The sequence below is a fragment of the Penicillium argentinense genome (genome assembly GCF_028826775.1).
Source record: "Penicillium argentinense strain IBT 30761 chromosome Unknown utg000002l_segment0_segment0, whole genome shotgun sequence".
NCBI classification, from domain to species: Eukaryota; Fungi; Ascomycota; class Eurotiomycetes; order Eurotiales; family Aspergillaceae; genus Penicillium; species Penicillium argentinense.
Genome location: NW_026622661.1, coordinates 728,701 through 753,114, shown reverse-complemented (window position 1 = coordinate 753,114; position 24,414 = coordinate 728,701). Strand labels below are relative to the sequence as shown.

Below are 24,414 nucleotides of genomic sequence, written 5' to 3'. Positions count from 1 at the left end.
GGGGTCTTCCTTCCTCGGTTCATTTCTGGCGTTGGGTGGTATGAGGATCAATTCAATTCCAGGCCTTTGACGCGGTGCGTATAGGCCTGTGCTTCGGGTTCAATTTTGCCCTGTATTCTACTTTTGTGATATCAATCCCCGATTTACGATCGATCTCTTGTGCTTTCGTAAATTTCGTGGTGGACAAGGACGTTGTTTCTCAACTGTACCTGGTAGTGAGTGGTATGCTCATTTGTCTAATTTAAATATCTCACGTCTAAAGATTTTGAAAACGCATTGATCATAGAAGTCATCACACAAGTCGATACAGTGTAACACTAGCATCAGTGGCGCCTCACACTACGTAAATGTGGCAGAAGAACATCCGGACATCCCTTTAGTGTGCTGGACACGGGCCTGCGAGTCGAGGAAACCCCGGACGGAGCTTAAAGTTCTGGACAAGGTCATCTGAGTGTTCTGATGCGAGAAACAGTTCCCTTCAAAGCTCTTTCCAGGCTGTGCTAATCATCAGCATTTAACTATAGGTCTCAGTATAGTATCAAAACAAACAAAACAAAGGACGTGGTATTGTTTCTTTCGAGGTCACATCACATGTACTAATATATGGGTGTGAGGCAAAGAGCCGGGATGTAATCCACTTGAGGCATACTGCAATATATATTCGCCAGTAGAAAACAACCAAAACAAGAACCACCTATTGAAATGGATGCTGCTCATTACCACTACAAGCGAGCCAATATAGTCGTTCTGTAGTACATATTACATTGTGAGTAGATGGTGTAAAAATTATCTTCCTTAACATACATTAGTGTGGTGCTGACTGCGTGGATTTGGAGCTCTTTCACGACGGGGCTTGGCGCTCCCCGCGGCGCGTCACCCGCGTTCCACTTTGTCCCTCTTGAGATCTCAACCACCACTCTGTGTTCACTCAGTGTCGCGCTTCGAGCCAGCTTGTGAAGACCCCGCTGTTTCTGGCTCAGATCTCTGAGAATAAAGACCATATTTCATCATGGGCGACTACGATGATTCAAATCGCGCGTTCCTGCAGGCGTTCATGGCGCGCTCAACCATGACGCTGGAGGAAGCTCAGCCAATCCTCGCGGAGATTATTTCTGCTCACGGTACGAGTAAACTCCCTCTTCTCTGCAAGACCTGTTGCTAACTATAATTGCGCATAGAGGGGCGCTCTGTCAGCCCAGACGACATTACCCAAGAGCACTTCTCGTCCTACATTTCTGCCGCGAACACAGCCATTTCACCCTTCGATTTTGAAATCCGTTCCTCACTCCACCAGACACCTAAAGATCCCAACGAAGACAGCTTAGACAGCTCTCCGACCCGCATTTACGCTCTCGTCAACACGACAAGCGACCCGTTGACCCAGCTGGCAACGACCTACTCCGCCGACGAAATCGCGTTCGTGAAGCGCGTGCTGGACTACATGTTCGACACAAATAACACCCGATACTGCGAGGGCATGGTGATCTCTGCCATGCAAGCTATCCAGCTGGCCAAGGTGTCTACTGCCAACGACGATAACCGAAGACGATCACAGAACCCTGCAACTCAGGCGACGCAAGGCGGTGCTGCGCAGAACCTGGGAATGACGCAGGCAGAGACGATGATGAGGAATCTCGTTGATCAGGGGTGGATGGAGAAAAGCCGCGCGGGGAATTTCAGTCTTACTCCGCGGGCACTGTTGGAGTTACGTGGTTGGCTGATCGCCACATACAACGACGATTCGGCTGGTCCCAATTCGCACAGGGCGGACCGAATCAAGTTCTGCGCGGCTTGCAAGGATATTCTTACAGTGGTATGTTCATTGTGTATTTGCCCCCTTGAGTTTATTTATTGCTGACATGCACTAGGGCCAGCGATGTGGTGATCGAGACTGCAAGGGTCGACTTCATGACCACTGCGTACGCAATTTCTTCCGCGCGCAACAGGCAGAGAAGTGTCCCATCTGCAAACAAGATTGGCCGGGTGACAAGTTTGTGGGCGAACGAGCCGTTGCTGCCTCGAACAGTAGACAGAGCAGGAATGTTCCACAAGAGAGCGTGCCTCCATCGATTCCTCCAGTTGTGGCCAATGGCTACGCTGAAGAAGAGGACAGTGAAGAAGACGAATGATTGACGATTCGAGACCGTTTGTGACGATTACGACGACCTTGGACCGGGATTGTGCTACAAGACATTTTCTCACACGCCATACACGAGTATTTATTTTGTCATGGTCGTGGCTTGACCGAAATCCCTCGCCGAGAGACTCGGCTTGCGTTTGGAAATGGCTCGAACAATGCTTTGCGCCTGGGATTGGAAATACTCGAATTAGACATTGAGATACACGGCCGCATCAGCGGACCCTGACACTCAAAATCAACCGCCGTCTGTTCGCCATCCCAGAGGAGAAGCATGATTAAAAAAACCCGACGACAATTATTTCTGGCGAAAAGTCCTCATAGAAGATCGAACGACTGTTTTGGCTTGGTTTCTTTTCCAGGACACCGTGGGCTACCTATCCTCTTGTGATAAACGCATTTGGCGAGAACTAACTTGACCAGTTGACCACAAATACCCGAATATTCACAGAATGATAAATGAGCGAGAATTCCGTAGCAAGAATCTGAGATACCCATCATATCCAAAACGCATATTGAACCTCGTACCCGCGATGATTTTAGCCGTTACTCCACTTTCGGATGTCGCTTCGGCGAGCCGCGCTTCCCCAATGTCGCCATCCAACCTCACCAACCCAAATAACATGACCACAACAAGAGGAAGGCCCAGCATGTCTGACCTTAGCCTTGCACGATACGCCTGGGTATGTCTAATGCAGTTGCAGGCTGCCTAATATGCAAAGCTCAAAAAGTACATACCCGACCCCAGCCCAGAGTCCAGAGCCCATTCATAGTCTCGTTAACGCTGCACCAGGTGAGACGCGAAAAGCCGATAGGACCATACAGCCAATGTCTCCTGATGGGCCTAGAATGCGGCGGAAAATCGAATGAGAAAATCTCGTCTTCAGATCTGCACTGTCGTGAACGATGCGTTCTTTTTTTTTGACGTGGGATACTTGGAATTTTGGCTATTCGTAATCTGTTAATACCTGATATCAGACAAGCAAAATAAACAAAGCGTCAAATGACCAAGAAGTACTTCCGAGCTGCATGGCTCAGATATGCTTAGGGCCGGTACATGAGTAGCGCAACTGTTCGATGAACGAAGGGGATGATCCCAAAGAATAATTGAGGCCATTTTCCGCGCGGAGGACGACGAGTCACCGGCTATTAGAATCGCGGCTTTTACATTCTTGTCCGTCGTCGATAATCAACCAGTGGGCTCTATATCTACAAGATGTCGGTCATGGACACATTTGGCTAATCTTAACCCGGGCGCTCAGCTTCAATCAATGCACCGTAGGGTTGGCAGCCCTGGACCCAGGATAAAGAACCACTTAGTATTGAAAAGCTAGTGCCAAAAAGGACATTCCAGTCTCACTCTGGGACATGTGCAGCAGCCCTAGTTGAACAAGCTATATGCCTGAGCACTGAATTGACAAATTCGGACACAAAAGTTGCTCTAGTATAGGGAGTTCATCATAAGCTTGAAATTTTTGTATGCTATTTATGTATGAAATATTTTTAAACAAGTGCAAGCCAAAGTAGTGAGTTAATGTCTATACATGAAGTACAGCTTGTTCACAAATACCAAGCAAACTCTATCTAGCGAGGAATCTTATCAGCAACTTCAGGTGGAATATTATCCTTGCCAATAAACCTGATCCACCTTCCCGTATCCTCAAACTCATCTTTAACACCCTCAATCTGATGTTCATTCTTCCACTCACCCGCTAAACCCACAACACCAACCTCTTCAGCATAAACACTCCACAGCCTGACCATCTCGCTGAAGATCTCAGGCAGCTTCACACTCAGATCATCCGTCTCACCCGGGTCATTAGCGATATCAAACAGTTCCCAGCGCTGAGGACCTCGAGGTAGCGGCACATAAGTAATCTTATACCGACCCTTGCGCAACGCACCACTGCCAGCAATCTCCCATCCGAATACCTTATCGTCACCATGAATAGTGGAAGCCTCATGATGAGAAGCAGCCATGGAATCCAGGAACGGCTTCCAGCTCACACCTCGCACAGGAGCAATTACCCTCCCCTTGTAGACCTTGCCTGGATGCGCGAGCCCTGCATAATCCAAAATAGTCGGAACGAGATCCATAACTGTACAGAAAGAGTCAACAATGCGGCCACCAGCATTGCACTTTTCATGCACAACAGGCTTGAGAATCAGCGGAACTCGACACCCGCCCTCCGTCGAGAACATCTTATACAATCTCGCCGGCGCAGTCGCAGCCTGCGCCCAGCGGCTCCCATACCAAACGAACGAATTCCCTCGTCCGATATTCTCAAGAGAATTGTCGTAGTACTTCTGGATATGCTGGACAACGGTCTCTCCCACCAGAGGCGTAGCTTCATAACTTGCACCCTCCGCACCATTATCAGACATAAAGCAGATAACGGTATTATCGTACTCGCCTGTCTCTTTCAGATACGAAATAACGCGTCCGATATTCTCATCCATCCGATCCACCATCCCCGCAAATGCCTCCATCGATCGAGCGGATTTCGCACGCTCATCGGCAGACATGTTCTCCCATTCTAGAGGTTCGCCGGGGGCAGTCACGACCTCGTGTGCGACTACATCTGGAGAAACTATGCCGAGATCTTTGAGTCGCTGGAGTCTTCGCTGACGAAGTGCTTCTGGGCCGTCGTCGTATTGACCCCGGTATTTGTCCATTGAGGCTTTGGGCGCTTGAAGGGGCCAGTGCGGCGCGGAGAAGGGGAGGTACGCGAAGAATGGCTTCTCGCGATCTGAGTCGGAGCGTTCGCTGAGGAAGTCGATCATTTTTGTGGCGTAGTGGTCGGATGAGTAGAAGTTCCCTGGTAATTTGGGTTGATATTCGCCATCTTGCATGTGCAGTGCCGTCACGGCTGTCTCGAAGAAGCGCGGTGGTTCATCGAGGATATTTTCGTATTGCGGTTCGTAGCCTGCGTTTTTGTCAGCCTTGTCTGCTATCCTTGCGTAATGTCGGGATAGTACCGTAGTGATTCGCACACCCAGGCAGCAAAGCGAAGGACCGCTGAAATCCGCGCATATGCGGACCATACTCCTTCTTCAATCCCAGATGCCACTTTCCCGACATAACAGTGAAATATCCGCCCTCCGAGAGAAGTTCCGGAATCGCAACCACTTTATCAGTGAGGTATCCCTCGTGGCCGGGAGCACCCTGGTGCGCGGGCGAATTGCGAATGATCTCAGATAATTGGCCCAGCCCTGTGAGGTGGTGGTCTGTGCCTGTCATCAGCATTGCGCGCGTGGGCGAACATGCTGCCGCGACGTGGAATGAGGTGTAGCGGAGGCCGCTGGTCGCATGGGCGAGGGAATCGATGTTAGGTGTTTGGATCTCCGACCCGAAGCTGCTGCAGTCGCTGAAGCCGAGGTCGTCGGCGACGATTATGAGGAAGTTGGGGCGTTTTGCCATTCTGTTGGTGTTGGAGGGCAGAGGTATGGTGGTACTGATGTACTTATTTGCCCCGCATAGTTGATAGCGGGTGTCGGGTCGGGTCTCGGGAGAGTCAAGACGTTGAAAAGATCGGCACAGAAAAGGAGTGATATATTTGGATCATTTAGTGGGGACGGATGGACACAAAATAAATAATGAATTTCCTTTTATTCCCTCTATCTTCCTGGTTTCATTGAGGTCAATTGTTACTCTCGTTGCAATGTCCAGATTGTTTACGTTGTTACCCTAAGGTAGGGAGGGATTATGTAGAGCTATGTTATTATGATCCATTGCAATTTCAATAGATGAAACGGTCTTGGCCGTTGGAGGCAACGTTCTAGATGCATCTTAATTTTATTTTTTATTTTTTGAGGGTGCCCTTGGATCACCTAGAGCTTGAATAGGTTGGTCGGTATCCTTCCCCGCATTGTCCATTGTCGGAGGGGGAAGTAAAATCTGCCTGAGGCATCATTTGTTTGTCAGTGGCAGAATCCTGTCTGTAGTAAAAGCTGTTGTGTCCCTAGCAATTCCCTGTCCCGAACAAAAGCTGTGCTGTCCCTATCAATTCCCGTCGATCTTCTGGCTGCTAATATAAGCAGCCTCCCTTAAAATCCGCATAAGTCCGTCGCTCCCCTCATTTACTTCACAAGTCTTTTTCAACTCTCTTTACTCTTCGAATACTCCAGACACCCAAGTCGCCATGCCCGAGAGTTGTTGGCAGCAAGTGCGCACCTACGCTGACCATCTGGGTCACCGCGTGGTGCTCGAGCAGTACGTGGCGCCAGACTATGAGCCAGACCCCGAACATGTAATTCCCATCCAGGTCTACAGCCTTGTCCCCCTGGATGACGACCACAAAAACCTCCGGAAGTACCTAATGCAAAGTTTTTGGGATGACGAGGTCAAGCCTTTGTTCGAGATTTATTCATACTGCCCGCCCGACGCCTTTGCCTGTATTGAGCATAACCGCATTGAAATCGCCCGTCGCAAGCAGCAACACCGGTCAGGGGTCGAGAATCCACTCCCGCTGATTCCACGATTCACCCGTCCAACTGACTACTCAACTGTTGGATTTTGTGTCTTGCTGCGATCGCACAGCTATCGACTGGGCGATGTTGAGGACTCAAATGAGCTTGCTGAGCTAGGCGAAGGCCCAGATTTGCTCTACTTCAACCGCTCGTTTTCTAGCACACGCAGTGATGCCGATAAGGAGCAGTTTCCATCTGAAGACGATGAGATTCTCTCAACTGAGGCATTCGAGTTGGCCACCGAGCGCATTACTGACCAGATTTACGTTGGCCAGACTCTCATTGTCGATATCTTCAACAACGTCCCTTTCCCTCCAGAGCGATATGCCTTGGATATAGATGAAGGTGAGCCTCCTAGCTCGGAACTGCTGTCAGAAGAGCAGATTCGCAACCAGCTAGCCCAGGAAACTTCAGTTGGCGGCTTCTCTCTTGATCCGGGTCCAGGTTTCTCAGGATGCCGACATTATAACAGTCACCAATACTCCTGAGGGCAAAACCCCTGATATTCAATATATTGTCCATGCACTTTTTCTCAGCTCTGTCCACGACACAGCAGGGCCCTCTCTCTTGGAAAGCACAGCACGCCTCTTCACAGCATCAATGTTCTCCCACCTCCCAGCCAATAAAACCCTCACTCTCAAATTCTTCATCCCAAAGTCCCCTTCTTGGTCGGCCATTCGCCCCGGCCAAAATGAAGTTCTCGAAATTCTATCCCAGCAAACTCAAGAAGACCGTGAAAATCCCTTCCCCGTCGGCGCCTTCCATAACATCGCCACAGGCGACGATCAACCCCCAACAGCAAAATGCATTACTCCTCAACAACCCGAAAAATATATCAGCACAGCACAGGGGAGGTTCTGCGAGCTCTTTCGCCTGTTCACAGTTGTGCTCGATCGCGCCAAATTTGTCTCCGAGGCCGGAGTTTACTTCTACATGGCGCACCTGGATGCGCCCGAGGACCCTTCCTTGGAGGAGACTCCAGCTGATACGCAGGTTGTGCGGAGCTCGGACATGAGTACAGTTGCTGGGCGGTTGGGGGTGGTTGTTCTTGACGGGTAATTTGGTTTGGTTGGGTGGTCTACAGTATTTTGTGGAGATATAAAACCCCGAGGCAGCTAAGTTCTACTTAAGTAGGGTGATGATGCTAGGAGATAAACCAGTAAGCTACAAATTCGGAATACGATGAACAAACAATACAAATAAAGTATGCAAAGATACAAAAGTAATAAAACCCAGAAACGATATGTAGGGAATGGCCACAGGGAGCCATACAGGTGTATAGCGGTTGATCCGTTTCCGTTATGCGCAAGGTGCCAATAAACGATAGGATCTTGATAATGTTGCATACAATTACGACAATCAGGAATATTGAAATCCATACATTCACTTTGCAATGCTCAGTTGCTGACTGCCAATAGCAGTAAAGAATAGGTGCGTAAGTGTTCCCCGGGCCTCCAAATTTGCCAGCCTTGGCACCGTCAATTCCGGGGATCCAGTACTCTTCATCCTCTGAGTACCTATACTGGTAACGGTGCCTTCTCGTCTCGCGGCTGATCGTACAAAACGGCTCGCATTGCATTATGCATCAGATCTCACTTTTTGTTACATCCTCAATACAATTGCTTTTGTAGTTGAATGACTGTTTTTGGTGTTTCTGGGCTGAATTGACTTAATCGGCTGGTAGGTCGGCTAGATGGGGGTGCAGGTGTTCATAGAGAAATATTGAGTTTTGAAAGTACCCGTCCAGGATCTAGAGGAACTAGACCTGCTGCTGTAAAAATAGACTGGATAATATCTGATTTGAATGTCTCTTAACGTGCTTGATGATGTTCTGCTAGGAAATCTAGCTTATTAATATGATTGAATCCTAGCAGTACTTGATAAGAAATTAAGCGATTATAGGCACACTTAAAGAACAGCAGAACATCCAATATCCAAAGTTTGAAGAAGATAGAATAAATGTGCTGGTATGCAGAGTGGAATGATTGAGATTTCAGCACAAATTCGGTCGAACTGAGGCGTGAGATAGTTACTATGGCCATCAAGAATCAGAAGGCGATATTTTCCTTTTATCCGATTTAGTGTGAATGGGATGAAAAGATTTTCAAGCCATCTGATGCTAATTTCGTCTGAAGCCTAGCTATTTGGAGAGACTTCAATTCGCTAGTCTTTTAGAAGCCCATCAAGTCAACTTATGTTGTGGTTTTGGCTTTGAAGATGATGTAGGGTGGAAGAGCAAAACCAGCCGCACTGAGTAAATAACAGTCGCCCATTCACAGTTTCTAGGCTGTAGAATTGCCCGACGACCATGATACTCGGCTCGAGTAACCACTTTTTGTGCTGATAAGGCCCATCGTAAAACCAGTCTGATCAAAGTTGTATATATTATATATTCTCTGATTAGATGCCGTGCTTATTGATAGCAGATTGAACAGTTTCAAACTATTGACGTAAGGTCTTTGGGTCCTCATTTTTAGCACGTTGATAATCATACCGCTTTGAAAAACTGGTTTGAAGCTCTCCTCAGCGTTTCACAAAGTTGATGCCTAAATAATCCCAACAGTTGATTGTTGGGGGGGGGGTTTCCACGGTCGGCGAGAAGAATATTCGCCATTTCTCTCACAGTAGAGGGTCTAGGCGCTGCGCCACGTGAATTCATAGAGAGTATCCACTGAAAAAGCGAATGCTCTTCAAATTTAAGTTAAATTATGACTATTAGCGGGTGTCTCAGGCCGAAATTGGTGATTGTTGATACGGTCCTGTGGCGTAGTGCGGGGTATCTGGTAACGCGCTGCGGCCGCGCGTATAGACTTGACAGCTCCAGGGTCGTTACACTTCGGCCACGGCAGGGAAACAAGAAGTGATGTGTATAACGAGTAGGAATATCAAGGATACAACCAGATGGATAAGTTCCGAACTACGAAGAATTTCCGTTGCTCATGGTTGTGTTGCCCGTCCAAATGCGGTAGTCTTCATGCCTGAGGCAGCAATAGCTGTTAGTCCCATGTGGTTGACAGCTTAACTCCAACCTCTCCAACAGCCACTTTCCATCCCACTTCTGCCTGCAGACAATTGACCACCACGTCCGACCCACTCCATCCTTCGTCCTCCCTTTCAAATTTAGCTGCCGCACCTTCCTGATCTGGGAAACGGGCGATTGTCGGGCAATTTGCGGGCCCAGCTTCCCCACACCACACGGGCCAAACCTTGCGGACTCGATGACGACGATGCCGGGGCCCCGGGCATCTCCATTTGTCGGCATCTCGGAATGCCGGCAAAAATTTGGCCGTGGTCAAGCGCTGCCCATGAATCTCTTTCAAAGGAGCCACAGTTCGTCATGATGGCTCCCCCTCTGCCGGACGTTCCGGCGCAACCACAAACCATCACCAGGGAGCAGCCACCGATGATTTCTTCACCTGTGTCTTGGCCCTGGCACTTTGTTCCCCACCGTTGACAGGCTGCAGCTCGTACTGTACTTGCCCCCCGACCCACGTTCGCCATTCCCGTTGCAACGCCGGTAAGTTTGGACTTCCCCACACTGAACTCACGCAAGAGGCGCCCGAGCGAGAGTTCTGGCAATAATCTGGAGGTGGAGGAGGTTGTGCCTGGATCGGCACTTCATTTCCTTGCCGACGATGGAGGCTGTGCCGATTTAAATAGTTCCATCCGTGCACTTCCATCGCTCCCCTCTTCTCTCCCCACGATCGAACTGTCTCTGATCGGCTTCTCCGCAGTTCCGATTCTACCGGCGCGACTCTCAACCTGAGAAGAGACAAGAGACCCAATCCCAGCACCCTAACGGGTGAAAACCGACGCAATGAAATTCAAAGTGAGTTCGCATTCGGTTCATTTTGAATTTGTATTTATAAGAGATTACTGATCGCCTTCCAGTCTCTCGCATGGGCGACTGTGCCCTTGATCTTGAATTTTGGTAGTTTGGTGGTGGGGGCTTCCCCGAAAAGCCGTATTGCGACATGCCTGAAGAGGAACACCGGGTCTGGATCCGCAGGCAACTTCAGCCGGAATGTCTATCAGACCGATTTCGACGGCGTCACCTGGGACGAAGACAACTGGCTGTTGACCACTACCAACTTGGAGCAGGGTCAGTTCCAGACACGCGGATCAGTGGCCAATGGATACCTCGGGATCAATGTCGCGAGCGTCGGCCCGTTCTTCGAAATGGACTCGGAGGATGATGGCGGCGGCGGAGGAATTAACGGGTGGCCGCTATACTCCCGGCGTCAGTCGTTCGCGACGATTAGTGGATTCTTCGATTCACAGGCAAACACCAACTCATCTAACTTTGGCTGGCTTTCGCAGTACGGAAGCGACAGTGTGATCAGTGGTGTGCCACACTGGAGTGGATTGATCCTGGACCTTGGCGAAGATACCTTCCTGGATGCATCGGTTGACAACAGCAGCATCTCTGATTTCCGAACTACTTATGACTTTAAGGCAGGTGTCCTGCTCTGGTCATATAAGTGGACGCCAAGCGACAAGGGCTCTTACCAGATCACCTATCGCCTCTTCGTCAACAAGCTCTATGTTAACCAGGCTGTGGTGGATATGGAAGTGGTGGCCTCGGAGGATGCCGAAGGGTCCATCGTCAACGTACTAGACGGTGCATCTGCTGTGCGCTCGGACTTTGTCAAGGCGGACCAGGATGATGGTGCTATTTTCTCGGCCGTGCGACCGAATGGAATCAGCAATGTCACTGCCTATATTTATGCAAACATCACTGGCAGCCCCGGCGTGGACCTCTCCTCGCGCAAGCTGGTGACTGACAAGCTGTATGTCAGCGACAAGGACTCGTCCATTGCGCAGTCTGTGGATGTGAAATTCAAGGCTGGCAAAGCAGTCCGCGTGACCAAGTTCGTTGGTGCTGCATCGACTGATGCTTTCAAAAATCCCCAGGAGGTGGCCAAGAATGCTTCTGCGGCCGCCATGAAGAACGGATATGCGAAATCCCTTCGTTCGCATGTTACCGAGTGGGCGAGCGTTATGCCAGAAGACTCAGTCGATCATTATACTTTCCCTGGTAACGGATCTTTACCCGCAGACAGTATCATTATCGACTCTGCTGTAATCGCCGTGGCCAACACCTACTATCTCCTGCAGAACACCGTCGGCAAAAATGCCATCAAGGCCGCATCCAACGATAAGCTGAACCGGGACAGCATTTCTGTCGGCGGTTTGACATCCGATTCCTACGGAGGTCAGGTTTTCTGGGATGCCGATGTCTGGATGCAGCCTGGTCTGACCACATCCCACCCCGAGGCCGCTCAGCGTATCACCAACTATCGCTTGGATAGATATGGACAAGCACAGGAGAATATCAAGACCGCCTATGCTGGCTCCCAGAACCAGACCATTTTCTCTCCGTCCTCTGCTGTCTATCCCTGGACGAGTGGACGCTTCGGTAACTGCACGGCCACCGGTCCTTGCTGGGACTACCAGTATCACCTCAATGGCGATATTGGAATTTCGATGGTGAATGAGTGGGTTACGAGCGGAGACACGCAGTTCTTCAAGGAGAACCACTTTCCGATTTTCGACTCTGTGGCTACTCTATACTCGGATCTCCTGGTTCGAAATGGGTCTTATTGGACGCTCGCCAACATGACGGATCCGGTATGTATTCACTTTTCTTCAAGAGAGAAAAGCGCAGACATTGACAATATATAGGATGAGTACGCTAACCATATTGATGCGGGTGGCTTCACTATGCCCCTCATCGCGGAGACTCTGCGCGATGCGAATGCTTTCCGCCAGCAGTTTGGCCTCGAGGAAAATTCTACCTGGGATCAGATGGCCAATGAAGTTCTCGTTCTGCGCGAGAATGGTGTTACTCTCGAGTTCACGTCTATGAATGGCAGTGCTGCGGTCAAACAAGCTGATGTGGTCTTGAACACCTTCCCGCTCGACTACTCGGCCAACTACAGTGCCCAAGATTCGCTGAACGATCTGGACTACGTGAGTAGCTTCAAGAAAATTCGGTTAAGTTTATACTAACTGTCCCATAGTATGCCAACAAGCAATCGCCCGACGGACCCGCCATGACCTGGGCTATCTTCTCGGCTGTTGCTAACGAGATGTCGCCCTCGGGATGCTCCGGCTACACCTACGCACTGTACTCTTTCCTCCCCTACACTCGTGCGCCTTTCTATCAATTGTCGGAGCAGCTGGTGGATGACGCCACTATCAACGGTGGCACTCATCCGGCTTTCCCCTTCCTCACGGGACATGGCGGTGCTAACCAGGTGGCCATCTTTGGATACCTGGGCTTGCGTCTCACTCCGGAGGACTACCTTCGCGTTGACCCGAACCTGCCTCCTCAGATCCCTTATCTGAAGTATCGCACCTTCTACTGGCGTGGATGGCCGATCTCTGCCTGGTCGAACTACACCCACACCACGATCAGCCGGGCTATCAACACGCCGCCATTGGACGTCGCAGACCAGCGTTTTGCCAACAAGTCAATTGAAATCCACACGGGTCCCGATCACGACATCCAGGTCCACCTGCTTCCTCTCAAGGGTTCTGTTGTCCTGACCAACCGCCAGATCGGCACCCAGAACACAGTCGCTGGAAACCTCGTCCAGTGCAGCCCTGCCCAGTCTGAGAATCCCTACGAGCCGGGTCAATTCCCTATCTCGGTAGTCGACGGTGCGTCATCGACAAAGTGGCAGCCTACCTGGGCAAACAACATCAGTGCAGTGACAGTTTCTTTGGGAAAGGAGGCCGGCTCCATGGTCTCGGGCTTTTACTTCGACTGGGCCCAAGCACCACCCGTCAACGCAACCGTGGTCTTCCACAACAAGACCCTGGGCAGCGCGGACCTGACAATGTCCAGCCAAGATTCGGACTACCAGGTCGTCTCCACATTGAACAACATCAAGCTTTCGGACCCATATGACGTGAACTCGACCAACCTGGATGCCATTGCCATTCCGACCGGTAATACCACCAACGTCACGCTCCCGTCGGCAGTGCCCGCAGCTCAGTATGCGACCCTTCTAATCCTTGGTAACCAGGGTCTGGACCCTGTGGATGTCGAGGCTAAGAATGGCACTGGAGCTACTGTCGCTGAGTGGGCGATTCTTGGGCAGACACAAAGCAGCAGCAACTCTTCCAGCTCTGAGACTACCCAAAGAATGAAGGTCCGCGCGGCGGCTGCGCTGGCGGATTCGGGATCTTTCATGCAGCGCCGTCAACAGTTCTTTCCCCGCAATTAGATACAATTAGATGATTGATTCCTCAATGTGCCTGGTTTTCTGACGGAATGAATTATACATGTATGGTATCTCCACTTTAAAATTTCGAACGAAAGATTTGAATTGCGTTTACAGCCACCTGAAGCTATCAACAAAACTATACAAAATTACATTAGTGTACTTCCACCTACTCATCCAAGGCAAAGCGATCCAGGAATTTGAAAGTTCTCAGGCCTTCCTTGATACCCTTGACGAACTTCTCACCAACAGACTTGGAAACATAAACTCCGTCCCGGTCGGATGCAATCTGCGCCGACCGAAGCGCACTAGACCCCTTACCGAGCGCACCAACAGTCTTTCCAAACCGGAACGCATCAACAAGGATATCTAGCGGCCGGCCAGCAGGGAAAAGCGTCGAAGCTTTGGTCTGCTTCTCCGTCGCGGAGCGAGCAGAGAACAACCCCTCGGCCCCATCCGCCACAACGACAGCATCAAACTGCACAGCATCAGAAGCAGAGTAAGTCTGATTGACACCATCAACCATCCGCTCGCCCACAACCACAACATCAACGCCAACATCCTTCAGCTGCGCCTGCAAAGCCGAACCCTGTGCAATGCTAGAAGCGTTCTGTACAGACGCAAGCAGACCAACCTTCAACCCCTCCAGCTTAAGCAACTTCTGTCCAAAAGCACCAATATGCGCAGTGGTGTTGTCGTGGTAGAATCGCGGGTCCGGACTCGGTGCTTCAATACCGATGGCTTCGGCAACGCGCTTCGCCAGGTCGTTGCTAATCCGGTTCAGCTGGATAATGACGTTCTGACGGACGACGGAGGAGACCACGTTCGCGTTCTCGAACCGCATTGCGTCGACGACGAATTGCTTCTCCGCTTCCACGAGCGAGTTCCAGAATAGACGGGGCTGCGACCAGACGTCTTCGAAAGTTGAGCTGACGGTTCGTTGGAGCTTGCCGCTTGTCTTTCGGGAGGGAGTCGTGAAGAAACCCTTGCCGGTTGTTTGGTTGGCTTGTTTCGGAGAGCCGTTGTTGGGCGTGTTCGGGGTGTAGGCGTCTTTGTTCAACGGGATGAACATTTGCCCTGCGCCGTCGCGGTTGTTGTTGTGGATGGGTACTCGGGGTCGGTTGATGGGGATTTGCTCGAAGTTGGGACCGCCGTGCCGGTTTAGTTGTGTGTCCAGGTAGGAGAAGAGGCGGCCTTGCAGGAGGGGGTCTTCGGTGAAGTCGACACCGCGGACGATGTGGCCCGGTTGGAACTGGGAGAGCTCGTTAGCTTTTTGCTTGAGTGGTAAGTGTTTTGTCGAATTACCATGACTTGCTCGGTTTCGGCAAAGTAGTTCTTCGGGTTCCGGTTGAGAGTCATCTTGCCGAGTTTCGTGACGGGGACGATTTCCTCAGGGACGATCTTTGTGGGATCGAAGAGGTCGAATCCGAAACGGAGCTGGTCATCTTCGTCCATGATTTGCACGCCGAGCTGGATATGTCAGAATCACAGTCCTATCTTGTCTGGAACCGGCGTAAAACTAACCTCCCACTCAGGATACCGTCCAGCTTCAATCGCATCCCAGAGATCCTGACGCATGAAATCGGCATTTTTGCCCGAAACCTGCTGCGCCTCCTCCCAGACAAAACTAGCTTTACCCTGCAATCCCTTCCAGTGGAACTTGACGAGCTTGGACTTTCCACTTTCAGTCACGAGACGGAAAGTGTGCACGCCAAATCCATCAACGTGTCGGAACGAACGCGGGATTCCGTGGCCGGCCATAGCCCACATCAGCGTGTGCAGGGCGCTGGGTTGCTGGCTGAAAAAGTCCCAGGCTGCGTCGTGCGCACTTGCGGCTTGGGGGATCTCGTTGTCGCCGCGGGGCTTGACGGCGTGGATGAGGTCTGGGAAGAGAATTGCATCTTGGATGAAGAAGACGGGGATGTTGTTTCCGACGATATCTACGGGATGTTAGCTATGTCCACCAAGGAATGGGTAGGGTTCTCATTCTTACCGAAGTTGCCCTCATCTGTATAGAAGCGTGTCGCGAATCCGTGCACATCTCGCGCGGTGTCGGCACTGCCGCGGCTGCCGGCGACAGTGGAGAAACGGACGAAGACCGGTGTTTCTTTGTTTTCCTTGGAGAGGAATGATGCGGCACTGATGTTCGACCAGTCGCCGTAGGAGGTGAATACACCATGGGCACCGACGCCGCGAGCGTGGACGGCGCGTTCGGGGACCTATACAACAATTGGGTTAGCATGGCTCGTGGTCTTCTCCGAGTGGGTGTATACTTACGCGTTCGTGATCGAATCGCTGGATCTTCTGACGGAAAATAAAATCCTCCAGTAATGTCGGTCCACGCTCTCCAGCGCTGAGACTGTTCTGGTCCTCAATGGGTCCGCCAACGTCCGAGGTCATAAACGCATCCTTGTCATTGAGGTAGAACTGTGACAGGAATTCCTCAGTGTCGCCAGCAGCACCATCATCAGCGCGACGGCTCAACTCATGTGGGTTATAATCGCCTGTTTCACCGGTCATATAAGGGCAAGCAGCATTGGCAATGCCAACGAGGCCCGTGGCCAGAGCAAGCAAATGCATTGCGACGAGCTTTGCTCTCCTGCTAATAGCAACGAAAATATCTAAGGAAAAAACCTCGAAGGCAAAAAACTCCGCAACCCAGCAGCAGGCCTTATTTATCTATATGCAGGGGAGGGGCGGACGAAGGTCGGCAAAGTACCAGTTCGCGGGTCCAACGCTGCACAGCACCAATCGTGTCTCCAGTCCAAAGGGAAATCTCACCGAGCAACCCGAAGTATATGGCCATGCCGTCGTCCAAACACATCGAGGATGATTATGCTAGCACGCCGGGCCAGAATCAAATACAGGCTGAGCAATACGGAATCCGACTGGGCTGCATTTTCCCCCGAGTGGAGCCCGCAAATCTGGTACATTCCCAGCACATGGTGAGAGCGGCCACTGAGGTCGTACAATGCTCCTCCCCAGTGGACCGTTGATCCTGTACCTCTGTCCCTAGCGTCACTTCGGTGCTCACTTTTGGGGCCATGATTGGCTGGGCGTGATAGAAACGAGCCGTGGGCCAAGACGGGGTAAGGAGGAAGCACGGCAGAAATAACAAAGGCACCCCGGCTCGCAGACGATTTCGGTCACAGGCTAGGTCTTGGCCTGGTGGAGATGTGATCGTGGACTGGGTGATGCAGTACTCTTTCCTTGGCGGGATAACTTTTTATTGGGAGAAAACACCCAGATGGGCGAGTTCTCGACAGTGGAGAGATTATTCAGGCGAGAGTGTCTGCGTGCGATCTTCCTTGGCACGATTGTCGGATTGGGGGAGGTTGAGTAATTATGAAGGTCGAGTCCTCGATGCTTGGTAATGTCGCCGGTCTGGAGCGGGTGATTTGCTCCCGCTAGCCTTAATCGGCCCTGGCGTCAGCTACCCACCCAGCGTCCGGGCTTTGTAAACCTCAGATGATGGTGGGTCTTGGCATAACAGCTGCCTTGGACGAAGAAAAGCCGATGCACTGCATGACGTACGAATTCGGCGTCTTGGTTTCTTGTCGGTAGAGAGCTGGGGGCTTGGGCTTGGGGTTGGTGGAGCCAGGGGCTGTTGCAGATGTCTACCGTGAAGATCGGCCTTGATGCAATCGACATTGAAACAGCTGGACCTGTCGCTGTCTCAGCTTGATACTTTCATCTACCCATGACAGCTGGAGGCAGATTGACAGAGGGTTGATGTTGGCACCGGATCGGCGTTTTCGATGTGGAATTGCAGGACGCGATGAACGCGACTATCGCAGCGTTGCCTACAAGCTACTGCACTGATCCCTGCAAGCTCCGCTCATCTTCGCCTTTTTTGGCTTGCACCTGCTCCTCACGACACTACCGTGCGGACCCGACGGTCGCGAACAGTTGCGCGCAGTGAGAGGCCGGCCGAGTGTGATTGCCAAGATTTCTGACCCTGCACTAGCACACACAAAAAGGTGACGAGATAAAATTAGACCAACAGGTCTTGTCCTGCATGGGTTCTGGGCTGTCCCTGGCTACGCCGTGCGGGGGTTGGGCGGAGCTGACAAGCTTGCTGAGCGGAGATGCTTGGCGATGGAAGAGATTTTATCCACTTGCGGAGGTGAGTACTTGTGAATATCAAAGTTCGCATATACATGGTCGTGACGAGATATTTTGTGGGAAGATGTGTCGCCAGGTCTCAAGAACAAGATCCGAGAATGGCAGGCCGATGCGAAAGAACGGTTAGAAGTCCCAATTTTTGAGACAGCGCGGGCAAGCGAAAAGCAATATACAGCTTTTAGTGATCATTGATGAGGTGGTATAGAACGTGACCCATACATTATGAACTACTCTATTTGCGCTTACCGCTCTATTTGCGCAAATTTCGATCTTCGCTGAATCGCACGTGTCGCAGCAATTAAATCCCTCAACGGTCAACCAAAACCGATCCTATGCGGCCCCACAAAGATATGCATTGCAACAATCCTTCAAGCAGTTGTCTTGGGTCGGGTCATCGACGCGATCTCGCCTTGATCAGGCAGACTGCGATCCACAAATCCGAATTTCTCATATAATGGTGCGCCGAACTTGCTGGCATCGACGTATGCGGGAAGCCCGTGTTTATCGGCGAAATCGCAGCCCCATTTCACCAGCATCGAGCCAGCGCCGCGTCTTTCCGTACTCGGGGAGTGTGCAGAGGGTATCAAGGTCTAGTCAAGACAGCAATTAGTATTTACTCAGCAAGCGAAGGTGCGCCGGCCATGGCAAAAAATATCGCACGGGATCATACAGCAATGTTCCACATCACCCATCACACGCCTCCGGTTCGCCTCCAGCATATTAAACACCTTTGTACACTCATCGGCCGGAGTCTCCTCAGCCCAAGGAAGAAAGCGAGGCCCTCGAAATTCCGCCGTCTTCGAATCCCACTTCCCATACGCGACCACACTCGGCCGACCCTGCGCATCTTTCGTATCGGGATCAACGACTTTAAGATAGAATTGGTATGGGCGGTTCTTGAAATCGTGAGCGTGGCAATCCGCCATCCAGCCGCGCAGAACCGGCGTGTCGGGGAACAGGCGCATCATTCCTGCGTCTTTCGCGAAAGCTGTGAACCATATCTCGTTTAAGGCCTCGATGTCGTCTGCTGTCGCTGGTTCTATGACCAGAGGTGTTCGTACTGATCCCATCTTGAGTGCAATTGGTGTCGATGCGCGGTGTAATTGTTGAGTGTGAAAGCGTGGGATTCGTGTGGTTAATGTAGCTTGAGTCACCTTGAGTGGGGGCTGCGAAGACGGGGTCTAATCGGGAGGGGAAGTTCCATTGAGGGTCTCCATTGGCTGGTCACGATCGATGCGGCTGTAGAAGATGCGATATAGTTGTTCGCAACGGGATTGCTTCAAGCAAGGAGTGCGATCGGGAGGGTGAGTTTGATCATCAATTGGATGGGAGTTCAGCTTCTACCCCCAATGAGATAGTGATTAAAAATAGCTGCCTCAGTCTGGAACGTATATTCCCACCAAAGGAATTGGGGGGGATACGAAGAGCAGTGTAAGCACGGAATACGTTTTCCTATACAGGGAAGTGCACTTATGGGCTGACAATGGGTCGATTAAACTTTCCCGGTTCTGGAAATCTCGACGATCATAACAGCCGTCTTGACGATTGGCCTGGAAATACGGGAGACCCCCAGTTGACATCGGGGAGGAATAATCGCGAAGCTTACTACATCTGGTACGCTTTGAGATTAGGGAGTCACATGGCAAGTACCCCGCAGTCAGTCCGAACTTTAAAGGTTGTGACAGGAGATTCTATCTGCAACTAAGGTTGAAAGAATATGTCGGACTTTCGGATATCGGTATCGACTAGTACTCATGAGGGCCAATTGAACCATCTCAGCGATCGATTGATTGACTGAAGAACTACCTGTCGGCTCCCGTTCAGGATGCCATCCATCTATTCAGGGGTTTTTAGTGTGTTACAGCGCTGCTTTTTCCGAGAATACCCCGATTACCATACAAAACACGTAGGAGATTGGGTATCTGCTGAATCATCCTGCTCCTGATTGTACTGCGTAATATCAGTCTCTCCGATCGACAGTATACATGTAAACTCCCGTTTTCGGCATGACCAGGTTACGCACACATTTCCATTAGGCACCAAAATTTCGTGGATGGACCCACTTCTTAGAGTTTTATCATATATAAGGAAGACCAACTGGCACATTTTTGTCTGGCACATAACATTCTCTTTTATTATGCTTAGTCATATCAGCACAACCAATCAGAATGCAGGATTCTATCCCTTCCACCCCATCTTGGGTCGCCCTGTCAGCCAAGCTACCAATACCAAAACAGCCTAACAAAGGCATATCCGACGCTCAGAAAAAAGCACTCCGTGTCTATGCATCTGAGACACTCCCTAAACCTACTCAGAGAGCATGTGCTGAGTGGTTTGCATCTAAATTCAGGCGTCATATCAACCGTGCAACCGTCTCAAAGATCCTTTCATCTAAATACGAGTACCTTGATACTGGTTTTGCTGGCCAGAACAAACGCCCGTTAGCATCTCGATGGCCTCTGTTAGACGAGGCCCTACATATCTGGCAACAATGTCACGAGGATGCCGGCTTTCCTATAACAGGGCCATTGATTCAGAGCAAGGCCGTCGAATTTTGGAGGAAAATACCTCAGTATAAAGACCTCGACCCGCCGCTCTTCTCTGAAGGGTGGCTTTCCCGGTTCAAACAACGCCATTCGATCCGATATCATACCTCCTACGGCGAATCTGCATCAGTCCCGACCTCAATATATACCGAGATAGAAGCTATTCAGGCTATCTGCGACCAATATCAGCCAAGTGATATCTATAATATAGATGAAACTGGTCTATTCTGGCGTCGAATGCCAAATGGAGGTCTATCGAGTAAGGGTAGTCCTGGATACAAAAAAGATAAGACCAGGATTACTCTCGCAGTGACGACCAATGCCAGTGGTTCAGACCGAATGCCTCTATGGTTAATAGGCACTGCAAAAATGCCTCATGCTCTACGAAAACTTAATATCCCAGCACTTGGATGTGTCTGGCGGTGGAACAAGAACGCATCGATGCGCGGTGATGTTATGGAAGAATGGTTCCGCTCGTTTTATAGGCATATTGGCTCACAAAGACGAGTCGTTCTATTACTCGATAACTTCAGCGCGCATCTCTCTGCGCTTGATAATACGCCGCCGCCGTCGAATATCAAAGTCCTTTTTTTGCCACCAAACGCCACCTCAGTTTACCAGCCATTGGACCTGGGTATCATCAGAAACCTTAAGCACCATTATCGGAAGAAATGGTTGACATGGATGGTTAATATGATAGACCGCGGCGTCGATCCTACGCAGAGAATGAGCCTCTATTACACACTACATTGGATCACCCAGGCCTGGAGACGTGATGTTCTAGATGAGACTATTCAGAAGTGCTTTATCAAGAGTACACTTATTGGTCCTAGTACTAATGACATGAATACGTCTCAATCTGAGGACCTTCAACTAGGTGATTTATATTCGCAGGTGACCGACCGGCTTCCTGGTACAGAGGTTATGGCATTAGATGAATTCCTAGACCCTCCAGGAGAAAATCTCGATGTTGACGAGCCTGATTTATCTGATAAAATCGTTCGTTTTTCAGAAGAAAACACAGGTGATTGTGATGGGGTCCACGATAGCGAGGACGAACAGGACGAATATATATTCGGACCACCGCTGAATATCCTATCACGTGTCGAAGCTATTGAATATATGCACAAAGCTCTTCAATTTGCTCAGCACCAAGAGGGTATTACCGAGAGAGATCTCTATGATATAGAGAGGATAGGACAGCTTTTTTCTCGACTACAGAATGACGGAAAGAAACAAAGGAAGGTGGATGACTACTTTAGACCAAAAATAGACTAGTGGCTACTAGATTAGGATTAGCTCAATGCCAGTGGCACACTTTCATTAGGCACCCCAAATTTCTGTTGCCCGGAGAGCCGTGCCGAAAACGGGAGTTTACTGTATACATTTTGATCTGGGCAATTCAGTCCGATCAGTTCAGTTCTTCGGCCAGGTAATCCAGTTCCAGCTCTTTCCACTCTTGATGAGCTGCTGATCAACACCGTTGTTACCACTGCTGACATACAGCACCTTGGTGAAGGAGACCTCATTATAGTAAGTGAACGGAACGTGGGCGGGGATAAAAGTCACATCTCCCATGTTCAGGGTCGCGACGGGGTAGTCGCCAATCTTGATGGAAAGGACACCCTCCAGAACCTCGAATGCAGCGGCACCGGACAGAGTGTAAGAGGGCGGGCTGTTCTTAGTCTGGCGACTGATCGAGATGGTGGAGATGGTGTGGTTGGTGTCCTGGGACTGCTTAGGCGAGACAAGAGGCTGGATGACCTGATAACCGTGCTCGGAATTCAGGTACTTCTCACCGTAGCCGTTGGCGATAAAGTAAGGCTCGCCGGGGGCGCCGAGCTCGTTGGAGCCTGTGTGCCATTCACTGTTGTCGACGGGGGCGGTTCCGTTCACCAGATCGCGACGGGGCTCAAAGTCGTTCTGAGCATAGACGTCGAACTTCTGTAGCTTGGACATGATGGAGCCGCTCGGGGAGGAGGAGCCAGTCGAGGCTTTGGGGACGTAGATAGTGCCGGTGTCGGAGGAATAGTTGGTGCCAAAGGCATAGAAGAGGTCCCTGTTGCGGTGTTAATTCTATCTTCATGGCCAAGCCCAGACAAAAACCTACTCGAATCCACCAGGGGAAATAACACCGATCATCTCAGTGTCCGGGTCCAGGATTTGAAAGGTGTGGGTGGTGTTGCGAGGAACAGAGCCATAGTCACCCTGAGTGAGCAGGCGAGCCTGCTGCTCGCTTTCACCCTTCTGAGCCCACAGCTGGAAGCGGCCCTTGAACGCGAAGAAGTTCTCGTAGTGCTTGCGGTGGATGTGGGGCAAAACACCCAGGGAGCCGCTGCCAGGGGCATTGGTGCTCATGAGAGTGAAGGTATAGCCAGACGAGGGCCCAGTAACGGTGAATCGGTAGAGCTGGGACTCCACGGTGACGGCGTGCGAATTGGCGTAGTGAGGAATGACGTAGGGACGTGGGGAGGAGGGCGCATTGTCAACGTAGAGATCCTCAAGGGTCGGCTGAGCCTGGACGAGTCCAGCACACAGAGAGGCGAGCAGAACGAGCGGCGAGGTCAACATTTCGGCGGCGCAAACGTGCTTGATCAAGACCGATCAAGCAAGCTGTAGCAGGATATATTCATCTTTAAGATCTCTCGGGTTTTCCGGGCCATGGTCCCGCAGAAATCATACATCGGGGAGGAGCTCGCCGACTTGGAGCCCTGGGATGGCTGGTTTCCCCACCATGATGCACTCTCCGTTGTAAGAACCCTTCATGTTGATGAAGAATTGTAGCAGATGCCTCGGCAATCCCGGATCGACAGAACCGCCAGGCACGGATTTCGAGAAACCCGGTTGGCAGGGCGTGCCAGGCCGGCGAAAGGGGTTGCGCGGACGCGTCTCCACCGTCGACGATCGTCATTAGGATTTGCCGAATTATGTTCCGGGTCGATTTGGTGACATCTAGCGTAGATGAGGCTTTGGGGCTGTGGTTGTCATTGGCGACAGGAAGGCTTTGGCGGCCATAAAATTGAGAGAAGACAGGGTTGCAGCGCGGATGAAGAGGTTAATCTCTGCCAGGTTGAGAGGGTCCGTTTCATACAGAAAGCGCCTGCCAGTCCGTGACGGATCATCCCAAACAATGTGATTCGAACAAAAGTGAATTTGAATAGTTCTCGAATGCGCTTTGATTGGGAGCGTAAGAACGCTCGAATGTAGCCATCACTACACTATTGTATGTTCAATCGTTGGTTTCATCCGGGTGATGCAGAAACCGATCCACTTGTCGGCAAGCCGCGTGGCGTCGAATGGCTGGTTTAAACGCGGGGCCGGTTACTCAGTGGCTTCATCTGAAGAATCTGATTTCATCTGACGGCTTTTCCGACGATTACAGTTCTGTAGTGTAGCAGTGTGTGACATTAGTTTATCGGTACTCGGAAAGTCCCAACACTAGACAAATGTTAATAGCGGGTCGTGACTCAAACAAAAGGCTCAGGATAAAACTCACGATATAGCCGTGAAGCACGCGAAAAGAATACCACCCTCCAAGTAATTGATTTTCCCTTCAGTATGATGAACCTAACGAGCAGGATTAAGGCAACATGGGTGACCATCCCAAATCGGCCAAAATGCGGCGTCATCGGCTTGTCCTGAACCTACCCCACAAGCACGATCATCGGAGTCACCAACAACCCAATTTGAATCCTGCAAAATGAAATTAGGTCTGATTACCTCTGTCTTCATGAATTGGCCCCCACAAATCAAACGTCGGAATAGGTATGGCACTGGGCTGATTGCCTACGACACTGAGCACAAAAACAGACCTTCGAAACGTGGAGAAATGGTATGGTTGCAGTCGGTAGGGAACACGCCAGGCTTTTTGAGGAGTATTTACCTCAGGATGGCTTCGATACTG

The 24,414-nt window shown here is 50.8% G+C and overlaps 8 protein-coding genes across 8 annotated transcripts; 4 read left to right on the top strand and 4 right to left on the bottom strand.

Annotated features, from left to right (window-relative positions):
- Window positions 1–1,009: 1,009 nt before the first annotated feature.
- On the top strand, window positions 1,010–2,129 carry N7532_001159 (non-structural maintenance of chromosomes element 1 family protein; the record flags this gene model as incomplete). The annotated part of the gene is made up of 3 exons (XM_056613653.1): window positions 1,010–1,121; window positions 1,179–1,813; window positions 1,869–2,129. The coding sequence occupies 3 exons, from the start codon at window positions 1,010–1,012 to the stop codon at window positions 2,127–2,129; spliced, it is 1,008 nt and encodes a 335-aa protein (XP_056478694.1).
- A 1,592-nt stretch (window positions 2,130–3,721) lies between these two features.
- N7532_001158 (arylsulfatase) lies at window positions 3,722–5,558 on the bottom strand (the record flags this gene model as incomplete). The annotated part of the gene is made up of 2 exons (XM_056613652.1): window positions 3,722–5,064; window positions 5,117–5,558. 2 exons carry the CDS (start codon window positions 5,556–5,558, stop codon window positions 3,722–3,724), a joined length of 1,785 nt encoding a protein of 594 aa, XP_056478693.1.
- Window positions 5,559–6,279: 721 nt separating this feature from the next.
- Window positions 6,280–7,666, top strand: N7532_001157 (uncharacterized protein; the record flags this gene model as incomplete). The annotated part of the gene is made up of 2 exons (XM_056613651.1): window positions 6,280–7,051; window positions 7,080–7,666. The coding sequence occupies 2 exons, from the start codon at window positions 6,280–6,282 to the stop codon at window positions 7,664–7,666; spliced, it is 1,359 nt and encodes a 452-aa protein (XP_056478692.1).
- A 2,758-nt stretch (window positions 7,667–10,424) lies between these two features.
- Window positions 10,425–13,842, top strand: treA (alpha,alpha-trehalase treA; the record flags this gene model as incomplete). Its single annotated transcript, XM_056613650.1, has 4 exons — window positions 10,425–10,436; window positions 10,478–12,238; window positions 12,293–12,580; window positions 12,631–13,842. The coding sequence occupies 4 exons, from the start codon at window positions 10,425–10,427 to the stop codon at window positions 13,840–13,842; spliced, it is 3,273 nt and encodes a 1,090-aa protein (XP_056478691.1).
- Window positions 13,843–14,008: 166 nt separating this feature from the next.
- cat1 (catalase catB) lies at window positions 14,009–16,419 on the bottom strand (the record flags this gene model as incomplete). The annotated part of the gene is made up of 5 exons (XM_056613649.1): window positions 14,009–15,091; window positions 15,145–15,309; window positions 15,364–15,779; window positions 15,833–16,058; window positions 16,117–16,419. The coding sequence occupies 5 exons, from the start codon at window positions 16,417–16,419 to the stop codon at window positions 14,009–14,011; spliced, it is 2,193 nt and encodes a 730-aa protein (XP_056478690.1).
- Window positions 16,420–18,332: 1,913 nt separating this feature from the next.
- N7532_001154 (acetyltransferase) lies at window positions 18,333–19,034 on the bottom strand (the record flags this gene model as incomplete). Its single annotated transcript, XM_056613648.1, has 2 exons — window positions 18,333–18,554; window positions 18,648–19,034. The coding sequence occupies 2 exons, from the start codon at window positions 19,032–19,034 to the stop codon at window positions 18,333–18,335; spliced, it is 609 nt and encodes a 202-aa protein (XP_056478689.1).
- A 1,098-nt stretch (window positions 19,035–20,132) lies between these two features.
- On the top strand, window positions 20,133–21,788 carry N7532_001153 (uncharacterized protein; the record flags this gene model as incomplete). The annotated part of the gene is made up of 1 exon (XM_056613647.1): window positions 20,133–21,788. The coding sequence occupies one exon, from the start codon at window positions 20,133–20,135 to the stop codon at window positions 21,786–21,788; it is 1,656 nt and encodes a 551-aa protein (XP_056478688.1).
- Window positions 21,789–21,926: 138 nt separating this feature from the next.
- N7532_001152 (cupin domain-containing protein) lies at window positions 21,927–23,081 on the bottom strand (the record flags this gene model as incomplete). Its single annotated transcript, XM_056613646.1, has 2 exons — window positions 21,927–22,569; window positions 22,621–23,081. The coding sequence occupies 2 exons, from the start codon at window positions 23,079–23,081 to the stop codon at window positions 21,927–21,929; spliced, it is 1,104 nt and encodes a 367-aa protein (XP_056478687.1).
- Between the last annotated feature and the right edge of the window lie 1,333 nt (window positions 23,082–24,414).